General features: G+C 37.4%; 1 protein-coding gene across 9 annotated transcripts in view; it reads right to left on the bottom strand.

The window, feature by feature from the left end:
• ZBTB46 (zinc finger and BTB domain containing 46) overlaps window positions 1-23,049 on the bottom strand; it is a 101,172-nt gene that overhangs the window by 12,150 nt on the left and 65,973 nt on the right. For 6 of the 9 annotated variants that reach the window (XM_039498153.1, XM_039498156.1, XM_039498157.1 and 3 more), the window contains 3 exons: window positions 18,621-18,793; window positions 17,509-17,560; window positions 11,394-17,429 (listed from right to left, as the gene is read on the bottom strand). In XM_039498153.1, the coding sequence (XP_039354087.1) occupies window positions 16,837-17,429; window positions 17,509-17,560; window positions 18,621-18,793 (818 nt within the window). In that variant the 3' untranslated portion in view covers window positions 11,394-16,836. Of the gene's footprint in view, window positions 1-3,230; window positions 3,385-3,503; window positions 3,680-11,393; window positions 17,430-17,508; window positions 17,561-18,620; window positions 18,794-23,049 lie in introns of those variants that run through there. The other 3 variants (XM_039498159.1, XM_039498160.1, XM_039498161.1) reach the window with 2 other exon arrangements.

Genomic DNA, 23,049 nt, shown 5'->3' with positions numbered 1-23,049 from the left:
CTCCACAGTTCTACCTGCAAACTGGCACTAAGAAGCACAAACGTCTGACATACCAGGAAAATAAAGTTACAAGACAAATAAGCACAAGGCACAAGATCCCATGGGTTTCCCTAGCCATATTCAATTCACACAACCCACAACACCTCCCTGTAAGTGAAGATCAAGATACTGATTGAACTAGTAGCCTGTCCAAAGGGATGCTGTGCTAACTGGAAAAAAAAATCTGATGAACATAAAACTGTCCATTTTCTTGAGTCTTATACATGATCCTCCCCTGTAGGGCTCCCACTTTTGTGAAAATATTCAGTCAGTGGGTTCTTCTATGGAGATTTTTCTCAGTATACCTGATAGGTCCATATTGTAACATTAAAAAAGCAAAGTGCACCTACCTATTGCCTCTTCATAGAAGGAACAATGGTCTGAACCCAGAACCAATCATGATTTTTAATTTATTTTAATTGTGATTTTCACTGTCCAGTTCGGGGCACCACACCTCAGGGAAGAGGAGGATAAACTGGAGAGACTTCAGAGGAGAGCAACAAAAATAATAAAAGGTTTAGAAAACCTGACCTATGATGAAAGGTTAGAAAAACTGGACATGTTTAGTCGTGAGACAAGAAGACTGAGGGGGAACCTGATAATCTTCAAGTACGTTAAGGGTTGTTCTAAAGAGGACAGTGATCAACTGTTCTCCATGTCCACTGAAGGTATGACAAGAAGTAAACCGTTTAATCTGTAGTAAGGGAGATTTAGGTTAGATATTAGGCTAAACTTCCTAACTATAAATGTAGTTAAATTATGGAATAGGCTTCGAAGGGAGGTTGTGGAATCCCCTTCATTGGAGGCTTTTAAGAAGAGGTTGGACAGACACCTGGCAGGGATGGTCTAAGTTTACTTGGTCCTGCCTCAGGCTGGACTTGATCTCTCGAGGTCCCTTGCAGCCCAACATTTCTATGATTGTTAACCCAACCTTTAACTGATTTATAACTAAACTGATAAATTCTTTGGAATAACTTTGATAACATAAGTAGTAATGTATTTTTATTCCAATGTGACACTTTTTCAGGACTTTACTCCTTGCCCTACAAATCTGCACACTCAGTTGGCACTTTCAAAACAACAAGCCATAACTGGATTCCGAGGGACAGGCTCAACTGCACATGAAGAAAAGTTATAGATCTCACAGAGATGTCTGATACACCTTTCCATGTATATACTAAAATCATTTTAACTCCATTTCAGTACACCAGGGTAGTGACCTGAATGGTTCTTCCTTATAGCAAAAATGGCGATCTAAGATGGATTTGTACAAAACTACCTCAATTTCACTTCTGAAAGACAATGTAGTTTGCTTCCTGTGCAAGAGAAAATAAAAATATGCTACATTTAACTTGTTTAAAACTATCCATTACAACAGGTAAAAAACCTTGCAGGATATTTCAGGATATTCAAATGTGTTATATTTAATTTAAACGATCATTTTAAATCACCTTTTCAAAACTTGGTGACAGGAGAGAGGACTCCTTTGTGGATATCTGTTGTTTGAATTATAACCAGTAAAACATAAATCAGTCTAAATTTATCTTTAATCTTTTGTGATACCTTAATTTACATGTACTTCACATGGAATCTACATCATCCAAAAGGAAAAGCTGTCTCCAGCTCCTAGCTGTCAAAACCCATTAAGGTAAGGGTCTTTCTTAGCCTGGAAGATTTTAGTCAGGCTTATAGCCCACAATCAAGAACTGTTGTTTCTGAAGACAAGACATTCCATTGAATTCTCTAGTAGTTCTATCTATTTGCAAATTAAAAATTAAAAAGGTGATAAAAGGTAAAAACAAACAAGTTATTGAACAGGCTCTAATAATTTTTTTCAGTGATTTATCTGCCCAGCACTCTTTTTCCCTCTCTCTCCCACAGTGTTACAAACCAGTTGATGTATGAGAAAGTATTACTATGAAGCCGCTATCATCCTAAAATTAAAGCTGAAACTGGTGTTTGTGCTACAGACCTCATTTAAGGGGGAGAGGGACAGTGCTGGTCTTGGCTGTTGAAACGATTGTGCTAGAAGTTGACATAAAATTTGTTCTTTTTAAACTAAAACTGTTTCAAGGGTTTGTTGTTGGAGAAAAATGTGAGTTAGTTTTAGATTCCTTTGTGTCAAATTCTAGCCCAAACATTCTGCTTAAAAATAAAATAAAAAATAAACTTGGCAAGTGTTAGATTCTAGCACTTCTAGTTTGTGGGTACTGAATTTATTATAATAAATAGAAATTGCCAGGATATTAAGGTTTTGAAAAAGTAGTTAGTGAGTATGAACAACAGTATTTGCTACAATGATATCTAATTTCACTATCACCAGATAGGACTTCATGTCATCTGTACTATCCCACAATATCACCCCACACCATCAAGGTGAAGGCCTGTCAAGTGCAAGTCTATAGAAATGATGCTAACAAATGCATGGAAGGGAAAATACTACCACCTCAGAAGGAAATTTGACAAAAAAACGCACACACAATGTCGTGTGTTTATAACAACACTGCAGTTGAGACAAGCCAGCAAGTTACAACAGCACACATTGACCTTCTAACACGGGGATCGGCAACCTTTGGCACGCGGCTCGCCAGGGCCGGGCCAGTTTGTTTACCTGCTGCGTCCGCAGGTTCGGCCGATCGCAGCTCCCACTGGCTGTGGTTCGCTGCTCCAGGCCAATGGGGGCTGCGGGAAGCGGCGCAGGCCAAGGGATGTGCTGGCCACGGCTTCCCGCAGCCCCCATTGGCTTGGAGCAGTGAACCGCTGCTAGAGGGAGCTGCAATTGGCCGAACCTATGGACGTGGCAGGTAAACAAACCGGCCTGGCCCACCAGGGTGCTTCCCCCGTGAGTCGCGTGCCAATGGTTGCTGATCCCTGTTCTAGCAGCTCTCTGAACAGCAAGCAATCTTTAATGAAATTATGTATTAAATGATAATTAAGTGCAACAGGATAGCGGTAGTCGGGGAACAGAATTTCCTTGCTTTTACTGGGTGGTGTATTACTTCAAAAAAATTTGTTCCTAATTATTCAGCCTTTAGGCCAACGATCCTAAAGATAACATTGCCTCTTGTGGCTTGAAGCACCAAAGCCTAATAGGTCCTCCACAGCAGTCTATGTTGCATTAAAAAGTAGTTTAGTGCACTAGGAAGTGAGGTTTGAGATTCCAGCTCAGTCCCTCACCTTGGGGCCAGGAGCACTAAACAGGCCACTTCAAATTGTTCTTCAGCAACTCCTCTGGCTGAGTTGGAGGACCCGTTGTTGAATAACTCCAGAGGAACAATAAGCAAGACACTGGGACTTTTAAAGGCGAAGAAAACCGGAGAGAGATCTTCTGCATTCCATAAAAGACTCAAAAGAGCACCAGGGGAAAAACAGAACACAAATTTAAGTCAGGTGAAATTCCTTTTCTCCTTAATCACAACAAACCATCTTTCTGTTTTCCAACTACTTCAAATGCTCCTACTTACCAAGGTGTGCCGTTTCATGTGCTCCCTGCGTGTGAATTTTTTCCCACAGATTTCACAAGGATAGGGTCTTTCTCCTGTATGGGATCGCATGTGTCTCTTCAGGATACACTGATGCATAGCTGAGAAACTGCAGTATGGGCACTTGAATTTTTTTCTGATGACTGTGAATTCATTTACTGAAAAAGAGCAACCCAAGAAAGCAGGTTACAACTTAAAACATTTCAAATAATCCATTTTCTTGCTTAATTTTCATTAATGTTTTTGCTGTCAGACCACATTCCCACTGTTTTATCCTCTGCATAAGGAAAACATTTAACAAGTTCAATTATGTTACACTGTCTTTCTAATGTCTGCCTTATTAAGCGGCAGATTTTAACTAGGGTACTTATACTGTGTCAACACAGCTGGGAACGTCAAGTATCTTCCCCAGAGAAACTTGTTGATAAGACAGTACACCAGGCTGTCAAATATTTAGCAACAGCAAAAGAATGACCCAATTTCCTTAATGTCTGTTAAAGTACAAAACAAAAGGGGATTATAATCTGGTATAATGCTAAATTATTTTCAGGAATTAGTTGGCCAACAGAGAGCTATGTGAAATTCAAGCATAGTTCTAGTTAGTGACAATGCCCTGATGTACTGAAACAGCTACATGCAGAATCAGGTCAGAAATAATTAGCTGTGAAGAGAGGATCACAAATGTGACCTGTTGATAGCAGTATGTAGAATTTCTCTTTAAACTCCTAAGTAAAACAAATGAGTGAAATGCAGTTTATAATAAACCAGGTACCATGGCAGTATTTCCATTAATGTTCAAAGATTGAGGGGCATCTTGAACAAACACAGAGTTCACCATGCAAGCATTTAACAGTAACCATCTTTAAAGTGGTATTACTATAGCTGCAAGTATAGAGAACAACAGAAAGCAGATACAAAATGTTGAATTAAAGCACAGTTCTTGAAAGTGTTCACAGTCCAAATTGTATAATCTTTGCTAGATAAATTTTCTTATCACATTCTCCTGAATGATTTGGAAGAGAATAAATTTTTATAAGTTATTCCTGTGCTGTCAATATTTCTCCTTTTGCCATCCTTTTAGAAGTGAAGTGCACTCAAACTGGACTCTAGGGATACATACACTATTGACAGCCTAAGGGTCTAATTTGCCAGCAGAATGCACATAGAAGCTGTGTTGATGTTTCGCCCTCCAAATAAAAATGAAAGTGGAACGTGCAAAACAAAGCAGGGGAAAACAGAAGATCTGATATTCCTTAATGGAACCCACCCATTATACATTTGGAGGTCTTCATTCTTGTGTATGTAGTGTTTGATATCTTCCCATTAGTAATTCTCTTAGTTGCCATTACTATATGTTAAATATTACCCACTTCAATGCCATCTTTGCCCCAATGAGCATCTTTTACTGCTAGTAAGGACCTGGATTCTTCATCTTAAGGATACTGGTTTGCATTCAATAAAAGGAATTTCTAGTTGACATCTTAAACCTTGGTGGGCTTAAATATGCTATTGTTCTAGGTAGATGGCAAACCAGCGTTGTGTTTTCAAATGAAGCACTGCATGTAGGAGAGTGAAGGAAACAAAGGAAGTCTAGTGTCTATTATGGTCTTATGTCATTGAAGGTACCGAGTTAAATTATAAGCTGCTAACTCAAATATTACATCCTGCAAAGATCCCACTAGCTAAGTGAACGTTGAGAGCTCTCAGCATCTTACAGACTCACGCCCTTCAAGTGCAATTGTACTCTGAACAACGAACTATTTTAAAACGCCTTTTTTTTTAAACTCATCGGCTTACTCTGGTGACCAGTTGTTTTTAAAGATTTACTTTTATTTGCATTGCAGAGCAAACACAAGGAGAGGGGGGGAACTAGGTTTGATTCCTCATGCAAACACAGTGAAGACAATCCCGTGAAACCCCATTGATTAATATGGGGTTGCACAAGTGTAACTGAAGGCTTACTTTGAAGATAGTGGAGTTGCACAGGAACACATGGGAACAATTTTGGCAGAATTTTTATTACTGGAACTGATACACAAGAATGATAGAATCTAACTTGACTGTCTCATTGTTAAATTTCTAGGGCTAGTAATTGGAGAACCAACCAGTCTTCTTTGTGGTAAAGTGTGAAATTCAAAGTAAAAATTAATTAAACAAACATGGAACCACAGTGGGTTGTGTTTTTTTCCCCCCAATAGAGAGACTTTTTAGACTAGAACCATACTCACATGCAGATGGTTACTTGTAGTCAATGTAACTTATTTCTAAGCATATAGATGGAAAATCCTTCATTTTTTTGGTCCACATTTAACTATTTAAGTGCTGTGCCCTTGATGACAGAGGAAGAATCATATATCCAGCAGAACAGCAGTTGTTGTGCTATTCAACATAAAAAGATATGTCTTGATGTTCCATTAATTTCAATGGAATAATTGAAGAGTAATGCAATTTTCTCCTCTTTCTCTTTTTAAAAAGCATACACAATAAGATTATAACTGGGCCACTTGTTGTATCCTTGTAACTAAATCTGATATGTTATGGTTTCCTATACATTTAAATGTTACTCATTGGTTACATTCTTATCTCTAGGCGTGAAGGTTGTGGATTCAAATAAAACCCAAAGATGGAGGCACCTCCCAGTGTTGCAATACACTATAGGATTAGAGAAGGAAGTACTATTAGAAACATTATCCCTTAGGGGATCATTCAACAACCCTTTCTAACTTTTGCTGACTGCTCAGGTAGAAGTTAGAATGCACAGCACTTTAAATAAAAGAGTAGGAAATGAACATATTCCATCAGATGCCAAAAGCTAAGCAAGGTCACATTTGTTCAATATGTGAACAGGAGACTAAGCAAAATACTGAGTTTTGTAAATTTTGGTGATCCAAAATATTGAAAATTTTTTGAAATTAAATGAAAAAATTGGCATTTTTTTTGACAAAAAGGGATTTGGATGAAAAATGTTGTCCCACTCTAGTACTAACTGATGGAGAAACAATCTTCTCTGGGCCAGTACTGAAAAAAAAATGCCCCAGAATTGTGCTAGGGGAGCTGGGCTGCCACATGCCATTTTCCAGATAATGCACAAAAGTGGTCCTAACAAGAACTGGTTGGAACATTTTTGACTAAATGTATTTTCATTATCAGAAGCCTATCAGTTTTCTAAGATTTCTAAGGTCCAGGGCTTTCTGGTAATTTCTGATGAGAGAGAGATGCCCAAACTGAAAATCTGATCTTTTCGATAAGAAAAATGGACATTTCAACACAATTCCATTTTGTGGACACAATTGTCATCCTCTGGCTGGCTCTAGTCCCGACCACTTAGAGAGACGATCCAAAGTATAGTTTCCTGCTCCAGCAAATGGGGCAGTTATTTTTAAATCTACCTCAATCTCCTCAAATCAGCACTTTGAACTTAATAGTCTTCATATCTTGCCCCCAAACTGTTGCTCTGTTGTGTTCTATAGCTTGTGTGTTCCACTCTGAAGTTATTTAAAGCAGCTCTGGAAAACTATCATGAAAATTTAGTAGTCCAAGCACAAAACCTATTCACCTACCTGTACCATGGTGACTATAATAATAATGAAAAAACAAAGACTATTTTATTCACTTGTCAGAAAAGATTATCCGCTCCAGTCAAGCAGAATTTCCTAAGGTTAGTTTAAAGGGATTACACACTTGTATGCAAACTGCTTTGGGAACCTATGGGATGAAAGGTGCAAAATAAATGAAAGATAACACCTGAGTTCCCAGCACCATTCATTCTCAATAGAGCATGTTCTAATACCCATTGCTCTGCGCCAGCTATTGTTGATAAAACAATAGCAACAGCTTGCTTGCACAGTCACTGTGCTACCAGTATTTAACTTCTTACTTGTAAAGCACTGTTGAAATAAACTAGAGAATGAAAAGATATTCTAGTCTATTTTATTGTTCCAACTTGCCTGGGAGAACTTAAAGTAGATGAAAAATATTTTGCCTTTGCATTGTATCTAACACATTTCCCAGTCTATTTCTTTTATGAGCAATCTTTAGCAAGTTTGAATATTGTGAAGGACAAAGATATTTATGATAATCTGTTACCAATTTGAACAGAGGATAACATCTCTCAGCTGCTTGACCACTAACAAGAGGTTATACAAACAAAACATCTGCACGCCACAGGATCACCATAACCCAAATACTACAGAATCTAGACAAGGTAAGCAAGCTATAAGCAGATCAGGTAAGATCAGTCAAGGTCATCTAAGCCTCCCACAGCGCCAAGGCTATTTTCAGTACTGTCTAACAATTTAAACACAACATACATAACTTAATAAAATCCTTATGTAGTTCTCAGCTATCCAGCTCTGTTGGATTCCTTCAGAGGTGGTTATTTACAGGAATCAAAATAGTCACAGGTGCAGTAAACAAGGCTCCTGCAAGGCCAACTTTGTGAACAGGAGATGTTCCTTCTCATGTACAGTTAACCAAATCAGTTAAAAAAAAATGCTGCCCTAGTATGGCATACTAATTCAAAACAAATTGGGTCCTTTCAATGAAAATGCCTCAGATTAACAGCAAATTTGTGATATTTTGGATTAGCTTTCATTATCACCTAAAAAAATGTCATTAATAGTAATCTACTGGTGAAATACACTATAAATAAATGCAGGACTTGATCCTCTCACCAATGGGGTGTAGGAAATTTTCCCCTGTGGGTGTGTGAAGGAGTGATGAAGCTATCCATTTCTGTAGAATTTAAGATGTTCTTAAGAAAAATCAAGTGTAATCCTTGAAGTTGCAAAGAGAATCTTCCAAATGAGAACTGATGCAGTACTGCCTTCCTGAGGACTTGTCTATATTATCCGCTGGATCGACGGGCAGCGATCGATCCAGCGGGGGTCGATTTATCGTGTCCAGTATAGCTAAGCGTTCTCCCGTCGACTCCGGTGCTCCACCGGAGCGAGAGGAGCAGGTGGAGTCGATGGGGGAGCGTCAGCAGTCAACTCACCGCAGTGAAGACACCGCAGTGAGTAGATCTAAGTACGTTGACTTCAGCTATGTTACTCATGTTGCTGAAGTTGCACAACTTAGATTGATCCCCAGCTAGTGTAGACCAGACCTGAGTCTGCAAAGACAGACAGTTCTAAGCGCCTTTGCTGCTGCTGCTGCTGCTGGCATTCCCAATTTAAGTGGAGTCAAGGTGACAAGACTATGGTTAGTTTCACTGTTGCTATTCAGAATCCTGACAACAATAATGAAACTGTATATCAGTTTCACACTGTCAAGAAACCTCTTACCAGCAACAGAAATAGGTACTGGAGCTATTCAGAAGAGGTAACAAAGAACAGAAATTGAAAGACTGGAGTAAGTCACAACAACAGTACGTGGCTGTTTAGAACAGCAACTGAAGAAAAAATTGCTGGTGTTTCAACTACAGAACCTCACATAGGCAGAATGTAGTTAACAGAGTTACAATTAGCCAGGATGCCACCTATACTTAGTGCCATAGGAGTACTCACAGAAATTAGGTGCCCCCAATGCCATTCTGCAATACGGTTTCAATTCTGATTTGTAGATTACAAAGACAAGAAAAGAAGGGATTACTGTGATCCTTTTGGCTGACCTCCTGTATAATTCAAACCATAGGGCTTCCTTGAATTAATTCCCATTTGAGCTACAGCAGATCTTTTAGAAAAACATCCAGTCTTGATTTTGAAGTTTCCATTGACGGATAATTCATTACAACTCATAGTAAGTTGTTCCATTGGTTAATTACTCTCACTGTTAAAGATTTATGCCTTATTTACAGTTTGAATTTGACTAGCTTCAACATTCAGCCATTGGATTTTGTTATACTTTTTTCTGCTAGACTGAAGAGCCCTCTATAATCCAATTTTTGTTCCCCATGTAGCTACACCTCTACCTCGATATAATGCTGTCCTTGGGAGCCAAAAAATCTTACTGCATTATAGGTGAAACCGTGTTATATTGAACTTGCTTTGATTCACCGTAGCGCACAACCCCTCCCCCCGGAGCACTGCTTTACTGCATTATATCCAAATTCGTGTTATACCGGGTGGCGTTATATCAAGGTAGCAGTGTACTTATAAACTGTGATTAAGTCACCCCTTAATCTTTGCTTTTGTTAAACTAAACAGATTGAGCTCCTACTCTCACTCTAAGGCATATTTTCCAATCCTTTAATCATTCTTGTGGCTCTGTCCCGAAACTTTTACAATTGATCATCATCCTTCTTGAACTGTGGACACCAGAACTGGACACAGTATTCCAGTAGTGGTCTCATGCATCCCAGATACAGAGATAATATAACCTCTACTCCTACTTCAGATTTCCCTGTTCATACATCCAAGACTCTCAGTCTTTTTGGCCACAGCCTCACACTGGGAACTCAAGCCCACCTGATTAACCACCAGGACCAACAACACTTTTTCAGAGTCATCACTTCCCATGATAGAGTCCCCCCTCCTGTAAGTGTGGTACATTCCTTGTTCCTAGATATATGACCTGACATTTGGTCATATTAAAACTGCTCTGTTTCAGTGACTTTTCCCATTTTACTATTCCCCCAATCTTTGTACCATCTACAAACCTTATCAGTGACGATTTTATCTTTCCTTCCAGATCCTTGATAAAAAATTAAATGTTAAACGCAGTAGGGCTAAGAACCGATCCTTGCATGTCTCCACTAGAAACACACCAGCTCAATAATCACCCTTTTACAATTACATTTCGAGACCTGTCAGTTAGCCAGTTTTTAATCCATTTTATGTGTGCCATATTAAAAAAACAACAACTAGATGCAAAATTATCAAAATGTTATGTGGTACCAAGTCAAATATCTTACCAAAATCTAGGTATATTCCACCAACACTATTATGATCTTTATCAACCAAACTTGTAACTTCTTTTAAAATAAAGATATCAAATTTGACGGGATTTGTTTTCTGTTAACCAAAGTTGACTGACAATTATATTACTCTTCTTTAACTCTTTATTAATCAAGTCCCATAACAGCTATTCCATTAGTTTCCTGGGATAGATATCAAGCTGACAGGCCTATAGCTACTCACATCATCCTGCTTACCCTTGAAAATATTGGCATCACATACGTTTTCTTCCAGTGTTCCAGAACTTTCCCAGTGTTCCAAAAAGTATTTTAAAAAATCAGTGTGAATGGTTCAGAAAACTCAGAGGTAAGAATGCCACTTACTGTACACATTACTTCCTACAACACTAAGATGCGCCCTGGAGGTCTTCCCTCAACTTATTGTCCAGACAACATATGGTTTAAGCTTGTGAAGCTAAATAAATTACAGTGAAACGTTGCATGTGTTACTGCAGACATAGAAGTCCCCAATGTGAAAGCCAAGGTATATACATTTGCAGGAGTTAACCAGGCAAACCCATGTACAAATGTTCATTTACCCCACTTTGGGTGCACTATCATAGCAAATTCATGCAAATAACGTGTGTATTTGGATACCTAAACAGTATGAAAAAATCAGGCACAAAAGCTTTAAAAGAATGGTTAAAAAAGATTCAACCATTTTAACTATTTCTGCTTACCAAGAGAAAGATATAAACGTTTTATGTTAAATTTAGATACAAACTCTGTTTTAAATAACAGATACAGATCATTTTATGATAAATGTCCCTCAAATTTACTGCTTTGGGTAGTACAATGAATCTCAGTGCAGATGACAAATTTTTTCAGATAAGAAACTCTGTTTACTTAAGTTTGAACAGACACAGGACAATAATTTGTGCAGTTATAATTTTATTAAAAACTAAATATTTTGTCAAATATCCATATATTTTTATTTCTGCATCTATAAAACTAAAAACTTGAAAAATAAAAGCATCATCAGAAATACAGTTTCATTTTAGTGTTTCACAGCACTATCTGTTAAACACATGCCTATAAGCATGTGTATTTAGTCAACAATATATTAACCTTGGTATGGACAGACAAAGCTTTTTTTGTCTAAATGACAAAGTTTAAATGTACAAACTATTTGCCCTAAATAAAAAGGCTAATATTAAATATTTACAACACTTAGAAATAGCAGCATCTGTAAACAAGGAAATGATCATTGACTAGATTACCAAGATCATTACCAGCAGCGATACATGGCAAATCTCTATATGAGGAATAGCACCAAGAAGTGAAATATGCATTATGAACAGAGCTGTATTTTTAAACAAAAACAAATAAATTTATATAAAATGAGCATTTTAAAAAAAAGTATCCAGCAACACTACAAAAACTTTGGCATTACTGTCTTAAGTTATCTATCTTGTTTCACTGAGGTAGATTTTAATTGTTTTAGATTTTTAGAATTCTCTCCTTGCTAATACGTTAGCTCCCCTCCCGCTTTCCCACCTGAAAAAGTGATGTACAGGTTTAACACTATGCTGGCTGCACATGCATTTCCTGCATACAATCTTTAAAAAAATCTGTTTGCAAATCTAAATAAAACGCCAAACAAATCTGGTCTGTCGACTGTCACTGTTAAACACTGACAAATGCATAGATGATATAGGAAAAAAACCTGTTGTGCAAAGTTATTATGCATTAGTCCTATCATGTAACATATTCACATCAATGACGTTATTTCCACTCTAGTTTAGAATATGCACTTCAGGTCAGTGATAACGGGAACCCATTTCATTTAGCATCACATTGTCTACAGAAGAAATTTTATTGTAAGGTTTGTCTGCAGTTTGGAAGATTTGTAGACAACTCCCTCCCCTCCCCACCCCCAACAAAAAACCCCACAGCTAAATTTATGCTTTCTTAATATCTTGCTTATCTCGTTTGCAACAATTATTCATAATTATTTCTCTTTATTGCTGATTGCTACCATCAGGACCCCCAAAAAGATATGTTCACAATTCAAAGCCCAAATTACAGAGACAGCATTTCTGGAATCCTGTGCAGTAACTAGATCACTTCTGTGCCATATATTGTTTGGCATTCCCCTGCTTCAGTTGTCCACCCAATGTCAGTCTCATTACTGTAAGACTTCAATATATTATTCCATTTGGTGTGTTATTAGAATTGCCATCCTTAAGACAAGATGTTAAACCAAAAGCCATTTCTCCTGATTCTATGGAAATTAAATATTTTTTTAAATTAAAGAGAAAACTTGTTTCCTGACCAAAATTCTCCCTCTCAGGGCTTGTCTACATTACCCGCTGGATTGATGGGCAGCGATCGATCCAGCAGGGGTCGATTTATCGCGTCTAGTCTAGAAGCGATAAATCAACCGCTGAGCGCTTTCCCGTCAACTACTCCACCAGGGCGAGAGGCGCAGGTGGAGTCGACGGGGGAATGTCAGCTGTCAACTTACCACAGCGAAGACACTGTGGTGAGTAGATCTAAGTACGACAACTTCAGCTACGTTATTCACATAGCTGAAGTTGCGTAACTTGGAAGCGTAGACCAGGCCTCAGAAACAGTTGCTACATTTCCTACACAGCTACATCAATACCAGTAGCTGTTTGTACAACACAGCATAACTATTGCATAAAGGTGCTATATAAAACTACATTTTAGTCTATAAATCTGTAATTTATGCATATGCTGTGTTACTGCATGACAATTATTGGAATATTGACTCTTTTGGATGCCAAGAAGTATTTCACAAAATAATTTGAGGCAAGTTTTTTCCCCTTCATTTTACACATTAGATTGCATTTTATATTTTTAAGATCAAACTGCAATTTTATTTACATGGTAAAACCAATAATCCCTATCACATCTTCTCCTACTTCCTAATTCTGAATTTAAAAACACAAGTTTAAGAAAGTTTTCTATTACAACTATATAAACATCTATTATATTGTTTCCTGAAATTCTAATGTTTGTGGTGTTTTTAATTAATTTGCTCCTATCCTTGAAGACAAGAACTTGCAAAAGTCACTCAAGAAGTTTGATAAGTATTTGCACAGGTGTCAGGAATCAATACCATCGGTATTAACTGTACATATTACAATAAAATGCCTACTTAACCTGTCTAATAGAAAATAATTTCTTACACACTTCTGTGATCTCATTTGGATGTTAAATTAATTCAATCAAGTCCCTTAAACATTAGGGAAAGGAGAGGGCTAATCTAGTTGAAAGAATATTATCTAGACACTTTCACAAAGAATAACACAAAATAATAAAAGGACAAACTTAAAAACCTCAAAACAACAAACTCTGCAGAAAATGCTAACAGAAAACAGTAACAAAATCAGAGAACCAACAGGGGTGTTGGTTAGAATGAGAGAAAAGAGGAGGCAATGATCAAGGGTCCTCTTTCATGATCCACCTACTCCTTTTATTTACAAGATGTATTCAGTGACCTTAACAGTTCCATATGTGTTTCACTACATTTATTACCACTGTGGCAATTTGAGTTCTAATGACTGTTCCCCAGTACAGGGGGAAACCCCTACCCCCAATAAGTATTTAATATGGCCATTATATCTGTCTGTGGCACATAACAGTCTAACTTCCGATGGGTTGTAATACTTTGGGTTAGTTGGGATTAACGTGAGGGTCACTGCAATAAAGAGGTCAGACCCTTTAGTATCCCCCCAATGCCTTAAACTCTATAACTATGACTCTGTCATGCGACAACAGTCCTTTTAGGTATGCTGTTACTCATACCTCCCTTTCTGATATGGTCTAGATAAGCCCTCATTTGCTGCTTCCATAATGCCACAGAGATTTTTCATGGGGGCAGAGAGATTTTTCACAGTTCCCTCTCACTGCTCAGTTCCTTCCCACCTCCTCTCCCATCTGCCAAAGAGCACAGTAAATTTACTTAGCAATTGCCAAACATCAAATAGGCAGATTAGTCATAAGCATAACAGGAGGAGCAGGTTGATTCCAAGGCCTATTTATACATATATCAATAATCAATAAAGGGAAAGCATTATATGGACAAAAGAGTGTTTAATATGACTTTCTTGCTATATCAATTAACATGATATGTGCCATAATAGTTACATAGGAACAGACTCTCAAACTGTCTGTGATCTGCTCAGACACGGTGGGGGTGGGGGTGAGGTTGGTGGTGTTTGTGGCTTCCTGGCCCTAAGCCACCCAGCTCTTGTTCAAATTAGAGCTGCAGTGAAGCAGATTTATTTTAGACCAGAGGAAGACTGAGTGTAGTGGGTCAGTGCTCAAGTAGGTGCCACTTCCCCTCCATGCTGGGGGTGGTAGAGCCACTTCTTCCAGCTTTTCATTGGTAGACAGTTCCTCTGCATGAGAAATTCTCCACTGGCCATCTCCAGCTGTTTTATGCCCACTTTGTGCAGCATGCAAAGTGGATTTAGCAGGCTAAAGAATCTGGCCCTTAATGTTTAATCATCCTACACGTATACAATATTCTTTGTGCAAAACTAAGCATTTCCCTGCCTTGTTTTCCTGAGGTATGGACATGCTACAAGAGAACTACTTTGGCGAAATCACAAGACTACTTCTAAAAGTTTTGTTATTGTTTCCTAGTTATGTTATCACACACATCAAAAGAACCAATATACAAATTAACCCTAACACTTAAGCACCAGACCAAGTTGCTGACAACTTGTGCATTGTGCACAGAGTATTTGAAAAGCACTACTTACTCTTAAACTACAGCAATTGTTAGAGTAATTAAACTAATATGTATTTGTATGAAAATAAATAGGAAACTGTGAGTTAAACAGTTCACAGCTTTCAAATAATTGAACCAAGGTAATTAAATGGGAACTATAGTTAGATTTCAACCTTCCAGTAACAGTGTCTGATTGTCAGGCTCCACTGTCTCCACTATATAATATCAGGCTTTTTGGAGCAAGAGGATATATTTTTATGTACATTCAATTTGGCTAGCTCAACCACAATGTACAGACCAAATTGATGGAGTTAAAAGACTTGAAGAAACTTAGTTTTTGAATGCCACACTCTTACTCATAAATATAGAAAATAACTCTAGGTAACATTCAGCAGCATACTAAATAATCAAATGTTCTTAACCCTGCAGCAATTTTTAAAAAATCCTAGTATAGAACATATGCCCACATAGCACAGAGTTTCTAAATATGATACAGAAAACTGGACTTCTTTATAAATAGCTTGTGGCATTTGGTGACAGCAAAGTACTTTCATTAACTGGTAGTTTGGGCCACAGCTGAAACTAGCCGCTCAATCCCACAGTCGGGCAATTGCAAAGCTCAGGTCTTTTGTTGTTCTGTTTCTTTTATAATCTGTTTGATGCAATATAAATCCAAATCTTTGTCCAATAGCATTCCAGAAGTTTTGTGTGGTTTTTAAAACTAGTATAAATGGAGACATCATTCAGCAGAAATACTTGTCTCAGTGGTTCAATAGAGTTTCTCACCTAATACAGGCAACAATCAGAATGTTTTAAGGAAGAGGAGGTGGCTGAGTGCACATACATGATACATTGGCAGGAAGCCAAAGGAAGTTTTTAAAAAAAATCTCAAAATGCCATAGTCAAATTGTATAAAGCAGCAGGCCAGCTTCACTATTTCTGGTAGGACTATATTCCTTTTCCCATGGGACATCTGCTGGAATTTGTACTTCTCAGAACAGATTCACTTTAGCTGCAGTACAGAACAAGCTTATAGTTTAACTGTGTAATGCCTAACATCAGAGGGGGAAATCTTCAATGACAAAGTTGACACAGGGACACGCCCTCTTCCACTCCCAAATGCAGTTATCCTGTATACTTCTCAATAATCCCTTTGAGACTATTTTAAACCAAGGAAATGTTTACAATCACTGATCATTTCCATTCATACAGACCCTCACAGTACATAGGGACAGCAAATAACATATTGCCATAAATTGCTATGTTTACAAAGGAATCTTTGAAAACTGCTTTTAAAAATAAATAAATTAATTATCTTTAAAACCATTATCTCTGTATAACAAATTAAATCTTCTCTAAAGGCTTAAGCTTATATTAAAAATACATAAGCCAAAAGTTCTTAATTATGACATGTAAAAATGTTAAAGGAATGCAACCTCTAATCATGAGTAATCCAAAATACCATTATATTATCTATCAAAAATATTCTAACACAAAATTGCATCTTGATTCTAATTAGAGTTTTTAGTTTACAAAATCTGGAACTGAAATAATGCCTGACCAATCTGTCCAATATCTGGGAATTATTATAGTGTTATAGCTTATCCAGTGGTAAACCCATTTTCAGCAAGTAACAATTCAGCAATATACTCCTCTTAATTTATGGATTTAATAAAAAATAAATGCCTAAAACGTGATCCCATCTCCCTCCAATCTCATGATTTTCTCATTTCCTTAATACAGCTTTGATAGACCTCCTCAGGTTCCTGATTTTGATCCACACTATCCAGAACTTCACCGATTTGCTGGGCAGAGCCCAGGTAACACACTTTCATATGAGTAGTGAGATTCTTTTGTGTACCAAAACCTTTGCTGCAAAAGAGACACACAAAGGTACGTTCATCTGAGTGCACAGACATTAGATGCCGGTTCAGATCTGTCTTGTCTCTAAAGAGTTTTAAGCAGTCAGGACACTGCATCTTCTTGTGGTTAAAGTGGATTGTCTTTTCATGCCTATCCATATTTGATTTTAGTGTGAAGCTTGCAGGACACTTAGAACACTGGAAACGGGCAAGCTGATCCTGGGACACATGATCAGTGAGGCCAATGAGCACAGGTCTGGCACAGTCAATTATGTCAAAAGGAAGAATCATGGAAAAAGCATGTTCGTGTATGTGCGCCTTCAACTTTTCAGTGCACTCAAAAACCCTCCTGCAGAAACCACACGTCAGTCTCTTGGTTAAGGTTGAATCCAAGAACAGGCCTTCATTCATTAAGTCCATATCTTCAGATCTTGAAATGTTTATATCTAAAACAGAAACACACACACGTTAATGACTTTAAGTAGAAAATAATTTTTAATTAAAGGTATTGTTCTCTCCATTTACCTGTGTCAGAGTTGTCAAACTGCCACAGTGCTAAAAATCCATCATAGGGGGCCTGTAAATGAAAAGTGCAATTAAGTTAAAATAAACACACAAAGAAAAATATTTCTCACCCACCCACCCACCAACCCTCCACTTCTTTAACAGAGATCCAGCATTCTATTCAGCAATAATTAATTTCTCTTCTACAAACTTTTCATTATTAACAACATTTAGAGATTGCGGTCATAATTTTCAAGTTTGGAGCACAAAGAAGGGAACCTAGATAGGAATTTAAATTCATATTTGGACTCGTAAGTAAATGTGGTTCCATTTTCAGAGTTGCCTAGCACACACAGCTCCCTTCAACTTAATGGGAACCATGGGTGCAGAGCAATTCTGAAAGTCAGGCTACTTTTATTTAGGAGCTGGCATATGGATCCAGGTACCTAACTTTGCCCTTAACCCTTTACTGTCTATGGAACAGAGCGGATGTTGTAGTCTGGGCAGGTTTCTCAGAGATTGGGGACAGGGTGGGATGGTTAATTAACCTTTCTTACCATGTGATTTTTTTTACTAAGGTGACTGCAAAAGAAGAGCTGTATTTTCCTCCATTTGTTTAATAAGGAGGCAAATATCTCATTCAAAAATATTTAAAAATGTAACATTACTGAGAGCTACATATTTTAGTTCAGAAACTTTTCCATTATGGAAAGCAATCCCTGCTTCTATCCATGTTTAAGTAATGAGTAAAAAAGCACACTGGACACCTGTGTGTTCAAGCATCCGTATATTGTATTATAACTCTTAATGGTTTTTTATAATAAAAAGCACACATGCCATTTTTGTAAAAAACACTAATTACTTTTGGATGTATGTTCCATTGAGGAAAGAAAGAAAAGGGAAAGGGAGCTGCAAAATTAGGGAAATATTAGCTCTTAACCCAGCTCAGGAGCAAATCTGGATTTTTTTTTTCCTGAAGTTTTAAATTAAGTATATTTTGAAAATGTAATTCTCTAGTGTGACATGGCAAAAGTATAAAAATACGATGGTCCCTGCACATTTTTCTACTAAGATGAATGTGTGTTAACCCCCCCTAACATTTACAAATTTTTGCAGCTATCTCTTGATCTTACCTGAGCCGAGGAAGACAGCTTTCCTTTTATCATGGTTTCTGGTGACATTTCACCAGAACAGGAGATCACAGGGGGGCTCTGAGTGGCAAGGTGTGATGAAGGCAGCAGGGGAGATGGTGCTTCCACTTTGCCATCAAATTCGCCCCTTGAACGATTCAAGTTGGCACCAGGCCCTGGGGAACACAGGAAACGAGTCTCACCCACGTGAACTAGCACCAGCTGGTGGTTTTAAAAAAGGCCCTGAAAAGGCAGTGAATGAGCACTTGTAGTTTATCTTCTGTCAGTGGGAGGGAACGCAGCAGCGTAGTGATGCCAGGCCTTTTGTGTTTTTAAAACCAGCCTCCCCACCCAAAATGCCAGTTGCCTGCATGTGATGTATGTAGTGGGGGTTATATCTCACAGCAGCAAAATGGTCACTAAAGAGAGTCACATGGGAGAAAGAAGCAAAATGTAGCACAAATATTCTGAACAATTACATCTCTGAAATACACTGCTTTAACAAGTACTATTTCAAACATATAGCTCTAAATTTTCCATGAACATATACAAAAATTATTTATCCATTATCCATATAATTGTCTTTAAAAATTCTGTCAAAGTCTTAAGCCCAACATTTAACCATAATAAATAAATAAATTAATTTGTTTTATATAGTATCCTTAATCCCAGATCTCAAAGTGCTTTACAAAGGTGAGAAAGTATTACCTACATTTTATGATTGGGAAAGCAGAGAGCTTAAGAGACTTGTACAAGGTTGCACAATTAACCCCTAAAAAGAGTTACATTCTAAACCTCTACTAAAGTTTAAGGGAAAAGAAAATGACTGACCACTAAAAGGCCAACTTATTTTTGCTGTGCCAGACAAAATAAAAGTGTATCCCTTTGTTCATGTTGTGACAGCAGCTAAATGGTATACAGTACGCAGAAAGTATGTTGACAATCAATGGTGAAAATATATAATGATGTTTTGACTAAGACAAATTGCTATACAAAAGTTTAAAATTGTTAATTAAACCTTAACAGCCATCTTAATTGTTGCCTCATTTCAACCTCACAAATGATTGCTTGTGAAAAGAACGTGGGCAAAATCATCAGGAACAAATACTGTATATGCATTGTTAAATATGGTATTTGTAAACTAAGCTGTAAAAAAACCACAATTTAAAATACTTTACATCCTTTCAAAGGCTTTTCATTCTTATTACAAGAGTACAATAATTTGCTTGCAAGATAGCAAACAAGGTGTATAAAAACTTAGCATAATTTTAATCAAATTATTAAATACGTGCAAACGTTAAGTCACATGGCATAAACAATTATTTCACAAAAGATACAACTTAATCAAAATTACAATGGAGCATTCCACCGAAACTTAAACCACCCACCCCAAAACACAACCACTCAACATTTTATTAAATACCCAAAAAGATTAAAGTGACTTTAAGATGCCTTGTAACAAGGATTCCCCATTCCTTCCTCAGTTTATTTAAAACACCACTGCTACTCTTGCACTTCTTACTATCTTCTGGTCTGGCCTCTTCTGTTTTGGTCTTCTGTATTAGAGTTACTCTCACGGTTTAGTGAGTTACATTCAGGAGCGTTGAGAAGAGAATATTTTCAAGCTTGCCTTCTATTTAACAATAAACATTGCAGGGAGAATTCAAAAAACAAATGTAGGGAGTAATGAGGCAAAATTAAATTATTGAGTTACTATCTCCAGTTATAAACAGGTGGATTTCTTGTCTTAATTTACCATTAGAACATATGTTATTTCCTTGTGAATGGGCAATGATCTGTGGCAGGTTCAAGAACACATGGAGAGTACATACAAATGTAAGAACGGCCAGATTGGATCAGACCAGTGGTCCATCCTGCCCAGTATCCTGTCTTCTGACAGTGGCCAATGCCAGATACTTCAGAGAGAATACACAGAACAGGCAATCATCAAGTGATCCATCCCTGTTGTCCAGTCCCAGCTCTGGCACCCAGACGCTAGGGACATCTAGAGCACGGGGTTGCATCCCTCACCTTCTTGGCTAATAGCCATTGATGGACCTACTCTCCATGAACTTATCTAATTCTTATTTGAACCCTGTTATAGGTCTGGCCTTCACAACAGCCTCAACACAGGTGACTGTGCATTGTGTGAAGAATTTCCTTATGTTTGTTTTAAACCTGATGCCTATTAATTTCACTGGCTGACCCAATTCTTGTGGTATGTGAAGGAGTAAACAACACTTCCTTATTCACTTTATCCACATCATTCATTATTTTAGAGACCTCCCTCATATCCCTTAGTCATCTCTTTTCCAAGCTGAAAAGTCCCAGTCTTTTTAATCTCTCATCATGTAGAAGCTGTTCCATACTATTAATCATTTTTGTTGCCCTTCTCTGTACCTTTTCCAATTCTAATACATCTTCTTTGAGATACAGAGTAAAAAAATATTTTCAACATTCAAATTAATCAGGGGAAAAAAAATCAGGTTTATAGTATTACACCACTTTAGGTAATTGCACAATCACTGTCCACCTACACAGATATGAGATTAACTGGTGTTCTGATTAAATCTACAATACTAATGCAGATTGCCCTGTTTACATTGCAGCTCTGTATTGTGACTCTAGAGAATTTACATACGGAGTCCAATTCAGGCTAAATGTAGTCTGAACTTTAGCAAAGTAAGAAACAATGGTTTAAGCTTTTGGAATTCCCTTGCTAGTTCCATTAGTAAGCTATACTTGGTAATAAATGTGAAGTAAACAGCTGCCCACTTATTAAAGCAACAGCGAAGGCTGATGGAATGGGCAATTTTTTGGAGCATGAGGGGAAACAATATGCCACTCCTGAAAATGGAAAGGAAAGATATGCAGCATAAAATAGATATTAATTGTTGTTATGTATCTACTTGTTTGTTTCCACCAATTGCAAGTATCAAATTAAGGTATATCATTGATGTTTTGTACTATGCATGTAAGTAAATAGTGTCAGAGTTTAGGTTTTAATCCATTCTGGTTAATATAATAAGAAATGTTAAGATTATTTTTTTCTTTAAATTCTTTCATGGAAGCAAGACAATTTTCTTAATCAGAAATTAAAACTATCAATTGTCCTGTAGTCAGCATTGTTCACGGAAAAATATGCACAGAAGATCTCAGTGATAGCTACATGAAAATAGTATCCTCCATTGCCAAGAGCACTAACAGCTTTAACAGTAAACTCCTGTAGAAAACTTAAATTGAAATGCCAAGATCATTATGACATGCTTAAAATGACATCAATTCTCCTCTAAATCTTGTAAGAAAACGTTCGTGCCTACATGAATACCACTTGGGAAAACTGACCACTGTGTAAATGTATTCCTTTAACTTTTTGTTAAAGTATAAATTATTGGCTTAAATGAATATCTAAAAATAAAATATTAATTGGTTAGCCCAAGAGAAAAGGGGCCTTTGTACCATGCAATTTGTTGTGTAACGTGCTTCATAGGAATTGCTTCTATAAACAAACAGAGAGTAAACAGGAAGAGCCGAACAGACATATGGAAAACTTTATAACAGACTAATCTGAAAACACGAAAGGAGTCTTTTTTTTTTTAAATGAGAGTTGACTTCAATCACCAGAAAACTGAAAACTTAACTGACTTTTTAACTATGGAAAATATGGATGAAGTAATCAGATCAAGTTATTTCCTATAGCATTACCTGAAGGGCAAGAAATGAAAATAATCTTTAAATTTTTTTATTACTTTTATTTTTAAGCTGATTTGAATTGGTTAAGTTTAAAAGTACTGCATTACCTTCTGCTCAGTTGTTCTAAACACAATATATGAATATCCACTGAAACAAGAATCATCCTGTATTTCCATTGTCCATTAACTGAGTATTAGGGATTTCATGCCTCTCTTTCAGTGTTCATTACAAAAGGTACAATGCTTGTACATCCTTTAAAATTAATGTTTATTTACACAGAACTTTTTACTTTGTTTTGTTAGCTTAATGTTTACAAAACAGAACCACATTAAAGTTGACATGAATCAGCAGTTCCCTTTACTCACCAAGCATGAAGATTTCTCAGGTTTAAAATCCATTAGAAAAATCAGCAAAGGTATGATGAGCACCTTTATGTATTCTCAATTAGCTTCTTACAACAGTATAAACTATGCCAGAGAAAAACCAAAGAAACCCTGTATTTCTACAGCAAACAGGGGTGCAACCAGAAATTTCCTGAGGGAGCCCAAGAGGTGCATTTGTGTGTGTGTGTCCCCTCCTCTGCACTGCCAAGACCTCTTCCCGCTCTCCTCCCACAGGAGAGACTGACTGACTGAAACACTTTCCCCTCCTCGCATCACCCCTGAGAGTTGGGACCCCCGTCCCCTCCCCGTCTATGGCCAAGGAGGGGGGGAAACCTGGGCCCCCTGATTCTCTGCCC

The sequence above is a fragment of the Mauremys reevesii genome, linkage group 13 (assembly GCF_016161935.1).
Source record: "Mauremys reevesii isolate NIE-2019 linkage group 13, ASM1616193v1, whole genome shotgun sequence".
NCBI classification, from domain to species: domain Eukaryota; kingdom Metazoa; phylum Chordata; order Testudines; family Geoemydidae; genus Mauremys; species Mauremys reevesii.
The sequence above is the reverse complement of the archived record's forward strand: the minus strand, read 5'-3'. Positions and strand labels throughout refer to the sequence as shown.